This window comes from Myotis brandtii, unplaced genomic scaffold (genome assembly GCF_000412655.1).
Source record: "Myotis brandtii unplaced genomic scaffold, ASM41265v1 scaffold681, whole genome shotgun sequence".
NCBI lineage: Eukaryota > Metazoa > Chordata > Mammalia > Chiroptera > Vespertilionidae > Myotis > Myotis brandtii.
In genome coordinates this window covers 587,224-593,752 of record NW_005370660.1, presented here as the reverse complement: position 1 = coordinate 593,752, position 6,529 = coordinate 587,224, and the positions used below count along the sequence as shown (strand labels likewise).

Below are 6,529 nucleotides of genomic sequence, written 5' to 3'. Positions count from 1 at the left end.
GCCATCACTGGAGCAAGCAAGCCTCCCTGTTCGCTTCAGTGCATGGCTGCCGGCCGCCATCTTGGCTGACAGTTAATTTGCATAAGGATATGCTGATTAGCCAATGGGAAGGGTAGCGGAGTGACACCAATTTGCATGTTTCTCTTTTATTAGTGTAGATGCCATTTAACAAAGAAAAATCAACCAAAAAATGAGTTCGCGTGTCATAGGTTCGCCATCACTGGTCTAGTTCTTAGATTTTAAATGAAGAGAATTAAAAAGGACAGAATACACACATTCTTTATCTTTAGGATACATACTTTCATTAGCTATAGTCACTGTTAGGTAGGCTAATTCTAAAATTAGTTTGCAAATACCTATGCATTCTCCAAGTAAGGCCATCTTTGCTATGGATTGGGTAGCAGCCTAAGATTAAAGCATGTGCTGGGCATGAACTGAAAGTATAATTCCTAATACACAGATGTGCTCAATGCTTTCCTGTGATGCTCTACAAGCAAATCCTTTGGGATATCAGTGCAACTTCCTCATCCTGTTTATAGGGACATTAGTCTCTTTATTAAGCACTTTGCATCTTCAGAGGCCAAGCGGCAGAGCAGCAGGTGGGTGACCACGGCAGTGCCACTGGTCAGGCTGTGGTAAGGTGGTGCACACAGCTCCAAGAGTCCCCATACAGCGGCTGTGACAAATAATTTCCCCTACAAATAATGCTACTTTCTCTCTAACAACTCATCTCTCAGAGGGTGCAGTGGAGGTAGGGGGTCACTTCTATTTGAAAGCCTGGAGGAATTTTCCTGACACACCGAGTTATTTTGCATAGCTTAGAAGAGAGAAGCCAGAATTAGAAGAGCAGTTTCTTCTATATTTCTGTAATTGGTTAAAATTCAGCATAATCACAAATGGTGGCAGGCAGGTTGTACTCCAGAAGTTGGGCATGTTTTCTTATCTCTTCCAAGCACTTGTTTCTCACACTCCTTGTCCATGACATTTCTTGAGACTCTACTATGAACAGGGCATGGTATTAGATGCTGAGGGTCCTACTGTGAGCAAGGCACAGCTATGGCAGTCAAACACTCTTTTCTGAATTTCTCTCCCTCTGCCTACTCTAGTAGCATAACAAACGGGAAGGTGCTCAGGTAGAGACCCTTGAAGATCTCAGGGGAAAGCAAGTGGTATTGGAGAGAGCTCGTTTCCCTCTCAGAGGCTATTTCCCCAAATAATTCAAAGAACCCCCCTACCCAAAACCTTTCTTATCTGTTCTAAGCAGGATGGACTACTGGGAGGAATGCAGACTTTGGAATCAAAGTCACGTTGCCTCTGGGCTCTGCACTTATGAGCTGAGTAACTTTGGGAAATGTATTTATCATCTCTGAGCCTGAGGTTCTTCATTTATTAAAATGATGGCATAAAGGACATTAACTTCACAAGAACAGGGACTTGGTCTACCCTTTGCTCATCGTTTTCTCCAGCACATGGAACATCATATTCCACACAGCAGGCACTCAAGGAATATTTATAAGTTTATGTTTATTTGTGTTAAATTATTTTAGTTGCTTATATTTGTTTTAATGGGGATTTACCAACATGACTGAAAAAAAAAAAGGTACACAATAAATGCATGTTCCGTCCTAGCTGGTTTGGCTCAATGGATGGAGCATCAGCCTGTGGACTGAAGGGGGCTTGCAGGAGGCAGCCAATCAATGATTCTCTCTCATCACTGGTGTTTCTCTCTCTCTTTCTCTCCTTCTCCCTTCCTCTCTAAAATCAATTAAATATATTAAAAAAATAAATAAATGCATGTTCCTTTTGCTTTCCTCCCACTCTGCACTCTCCACAGCAAAGGCCCTGCTATTGGGAGGGGCTAGTAGTGTAAGGACATCCCTGTGAGAACCTGCTCATTTCTCACCACTGTTACCTTTGTTAGGCTGCCTCCTTCCTGGCATAGCTGACACACCTGTGGCTCTTCAGAGAGCAGCGGCTGATCCTAAACCACACAGTAAGCCAGTTAGTTTCCCTTAACCCTAGAAATAGTAATACTTTCAGAATATGCATTGTTAGTTACAAAATTAATATAAGCACAGTACAGACTATCTGGAAACTAGAAAATTACATAGAGTCCCACCACCTTAACACAACTCTGATACTACTATCTTTAGCCTTGGAGCTCCTTTAATTTTTATAATAAATTAATATGATTTTATTTATAAAAAGAAAAATATATAAGTATAATGTAAAAAGTGGGGGGAAAAAGCCCCATCCTTCTTGAGTTACTCTATAAGAGAATGCAAAACAGTAAGCTTCGCTTTATATCCTAATAAATAACAGAGTGACTTGGACACAGAAGCATTTATCATCTTTCTCTTTGGGTTGGCATATACTACTTATTTGCAAAGTATTTTACAATTACATTATTTATTTCTAAGTGATTGAGAAATATTTTTTCTCTCCATTTTATATAGGGAAATCTAAGGGAAGGGGAGGTAACTGTGAGCTCTCTTAGGACCAATTTCTTAGGTGACAGAATTTCAAACAAGTGAGGACTAGTGTTTACTTAGGAGATTGCTCAAAGCTGCGCTGCTCCCTGTAGTTTCAGGCAAATGCATGTCTGTTTGGGACACTGTTAAAAGGTGAGGACACAGAGGCCTGTACGCATTCATCTACCTCCATGCTGTTTTGTTTACAGCCCGGCATGGCACAGCCAACCACACAGTTTCTACAAGATGTTTCTCAGGACAGGAGACTCAGTTACCTGTTCATCCACTGGGGGAGACTGCAGCCTAGAATGGAAAATTAGAAACAGTAAATACAGCAACTTATTATATTTTCCTTTGTATCATTTCAAACGCACACAAAAAGCAATACCATGGTTCTTTTATGTTGTTGGAACCAATATAATCACTAATCTTGACCTTCAAGGAGAGGAAATTTTGGTTGTTACATTTATTACTAGAATCTGATCCTTGGTCTACATTGTGGTTCCTGTTTAAAAATAGATTTGGAGTTATAGTTTATATTTCCTTTTTACTACCCAGTAAACGTTTATTTTTCCAAATATGTAAAACTCCAAATGGCCAACATCATGTTTTAATAGCTTTTTTCTATCTAATATTACAGAAATCTATTCACTATGTTATATATTAGTCCCCTCTCCCTAATAATGTTAACATGTGAACTTTACTAATCAGGGACAGGGCTATGAAGGAGATTGTCACATGAGACCAAGCTGAGCTAATGCTGATTTTCCCAACTTCAAATAGAACTTAAAAGGAAAGCCAGGTCCACTTTGGCTCTAGAGAAAATGTCCCAAGATCCACAGTGGTTCCACTTCCATTCGGTTGAGTGGCAGTGTGACCCCCAGTGTGACCCGGTTTTCAGCTTTTCCTTGGACCACAACCCTAGGAAGCCTGGGTATGTTTTAGGACAGCCCTGGAAGCAGCTATTATGTAGTGCAGAGACAAGGTACTTAAAAAGAGAAGACAAGGCAAATAGAGGCAACTTGGGTGTGCCACCCAACCTGTTTGTACTCCTTAAACTTTCTCATCTGTAAGGTAGGAATAGATTAAACTTTTGCAACGAGAATTACATTTGTAAGGAGATAGTGAGTGTGAAATACATTACGGATATAAGGGAGTATTGTCTTACATTCCCAGGGCTTAAATCAGAACCTGGTGTATAAGACACTCCTGACTGTAACAAACTAACTTTAGTCTGGAAGGAGCTGACCCTGAAAGGAATTTTTTAGTCCTGGTTAAGTTCATGGCCTATTCCCTTCCATGGCTCAGGGCGATCTGATGTGTTGTTATCGGGCTGCTGTCGAAGGTAGGTCCTGGTCAGACCAGGCTCTTTGGGATTAAAGTTAAAGGCTTTGGAATCACTCCGGCCTTGGTGGTGAGGAAGGGCTACTTAGGCTGAGTACCTGCATAATCAGCCTGCTGCTGCACTGGGCGATTTATCGTCTCCAGCAGCTGCTTTTGCTCCTGATGACACACAACCTCATTCTTAAGGCATCAAAGCCTGGACGGGCAGATACCAAAAATACACACTGTATAGTTCTCTCAGAACCCTTCTCAGGTATATTTCCTTGTTACTAACCTTTTGTTGTTGTTACAACAGACCTTAACTTTTAGAGCAGCTTTAGGTTCACTGCAGAACTAACTGAGCAGCAAGTCCAGAGATTTCTCATATATTCCATCCATTCTCCCCAATATCAACACACTGTACCAGAGTAGTACATGGTGTTATAATCAATTAACCTACACTGACACATCATAATTACTCAAAGTCCTTAGTTGACCTTTGGGTTCACTCTTAGTCTTCTACATTCTATGGATCTGGACAAATGTATAACGACAGGTATAATCACCATAGTATCATACTGAGTATTTTCAGTCCTAAAAAGTCCTCTGTGCTCCGCCTATTCATCCATCCATCTACACCCCCTAGACCCTGGCAACTGTCTCCATGGTTTTGCCTTTCCCAGGATGTCAAATAGTTGGACCTCCTTCATTTTTTAATGCAGTGGGATTATGTAATATTTTGTTATATTTCTACCCTCTAGAATTATTAAAAGTCAATTTCCTTTAAACGACATTATGCTCTTCATTGTAGTGAACAAATGAGATGAAGAATTAAGAAAAAGGAATAAAATTAAACTGTTTGAGACCCTTAAGAGAACAGAAGTAAGGGCAATTAGAGGATTTCTTTGAAACATAGCTGCCTTTCTCTTAGCACACAGGTAGAAGTGAGTCATACTCAAGTACATGTAAGAACCTAAGAAATGCTATGACATGTGCTTCATTTTCTTGGGATACCAATCCAGCAGAGATTAGAGATAATCTTCTAAGTGATAATTTGAATTTGGGAATTAACTTTAGGGAAGTCAGAGGACAGCTTGATCACCCTTCTTCTTTCTGAAATGGACTAAATGGGTTTGGTTTACTGTGTTACAATAGTTATTTGGTTTGTTATTTACTCACAACCCCTTCAAAATGTCTTTCTAGAATATTCATATCAGAAGTCAGTGTCCGGCCTTGTCATTGCCAATGTATATACAAAGCTCCCTCTTTCCCACCACCCCAAAATCACTTTATATCTTAGTTAATACTTTATTAACAAACACCTGTGGCTTTCTTCCAGGGGTTGTTTTAGTTTAACATTTTCCTCTTGAATTTTGTGCTTCCCATCCTGCCAAAAGAAAACAGTCTAATTTATTAAGGATTCAGAATGCTAAACAATGATGATATTGCAGTCATTTTTTCTTAGCTTGGGTATAAAGCTAAGCAGCTTTTTAAAGGGAAGGAATTAAACTTTCAAGATGTTTTTCCTCATTCTTTGCTCCAAGTAGTTTCTTAACTGATTATTCTGATAGAATTTGCAACAAATGATTTTCAGAGTAGATATTTTCTTTAATTCTTGATATTCAAATGAAAATTCTGAATGTATACTATTTACTTGCATAGTGGGCTCAAGGTATCAGCTACTAGAAGAAAAAGGAGAGAACTAGATACACACATACATATTCCCCCTGGTGGCTGAGCTCTGGAAAAATGGTCACACCACGCATGGCTGTACCCAGCAGACTGTGTGGCCCTCTGGCCCAATGCCATGATGATTTCTACAGCCTGCACAGGTCAAGGAGATTTCTTTTTTGAAGGACCACTTACTACCTACAGTTTTAGAGACAAATTCTTCCTGTGGCACACACTCTATGCTGCCTGCCTTGAGCTGAGGTCCATCAGTCTCCAAAAGTACAATGCATGTTCTGAGACCACTCAAGTGTCAAGGAAGGGAGGTCAATGCAGTTTACCCTGTGGGACGCCCTACTGCAGGGCAATTCATGATCGAGAAACCCAAAACCAGATAAGATAGTCCAAGATTTTGGTAAATCTCTGTAAGCCCTTATAAGTATATTTGATGTTTGCTAAACTAAAATAATAAAGACAGCAGGCTACACAGTGGTACTTTGCACACTGTAAATTAGTTTTAATGAGTACTGTGTAATAAATTTCTACTTATTCTTTTCTACTCTCCAGCAAATTAGCAGCACACTCTCTAGAAATTTTAAATAAGCTTATAAATTTGTCCTGCTTTGTTATTTATATATGTACAAAGAAGGTAATTTGTTCCCTCTGTCTTTAACAGAAAAGGTTTTCATGATTTTCTAATTTTATTTTTTGAAGAGGCTGGATCTTGTTTTCTAGGTCCCAGAGACGATCTTACCCCACTGTAGCTCCCTCCCCACCACAGGAGCTGGAGGTCTCTGTCCTGAGACTGTTCTGTAGAAACTTATACTTCTGGTCTTTAAACCACTTTACATTATTGTCCCTTCCCCAAGCCTAGTTCCACCTTTTTTTAATTTTCCCTAAAGAAGTGAGTACCTTGAGTATGCTAAAACTGAAATCCTCATGATTTTGAAAATGTCTATAGAAGCAAATCCACATTTAAGACAATTCTGTTAAAGGAGAACTCAGGGTGGGGAGGGATTACTATGCCATATTATTAAAAATACTGGAGGCCTGGTGCACAAAAATTT

At 39.7% G+C, this 6,529-nt stretch overlaps 1 protein-coding gene across 8 annotated transcripts in view; it reads right to left on the bottom strand.

The window, feature by feature from the left end:
- RUFY3 (RUN and FYVE domain containing 3) overlaps positions 1 to 6,529 on the bottom strand; it is a 61,431-nt gene that overhangs the window by 2,663 nt on the left and 52,239 nt on the right. For 7 of the 8 annotated variants that reach the window (XM_005881618.2, XM_014529487.1, XM_014529488.1 and 4 more), the window contains 3 exons: positions 5,117 to 5,181; positions 2,747 to 2,774; positions 1,913 to 1,981 (listed from right to left, as the gene is read on the bottom strand). In XM_005881618.2, coding sequence (XP_005881680.1) covers positions 1,913 to 1,981; positions 2,747 to 2,774; positions 5,117 to 5,181 — 162 coding nt within the window. The remainder of the gene's footprint in view (positions 1 to 1,912; positions 1,982 to 2,746; positions 2,775 to 5,116; positions 5,182 to 6,529) is intronic. The other variant, XM_014529490.1, reaches the window with a different exon arrangement.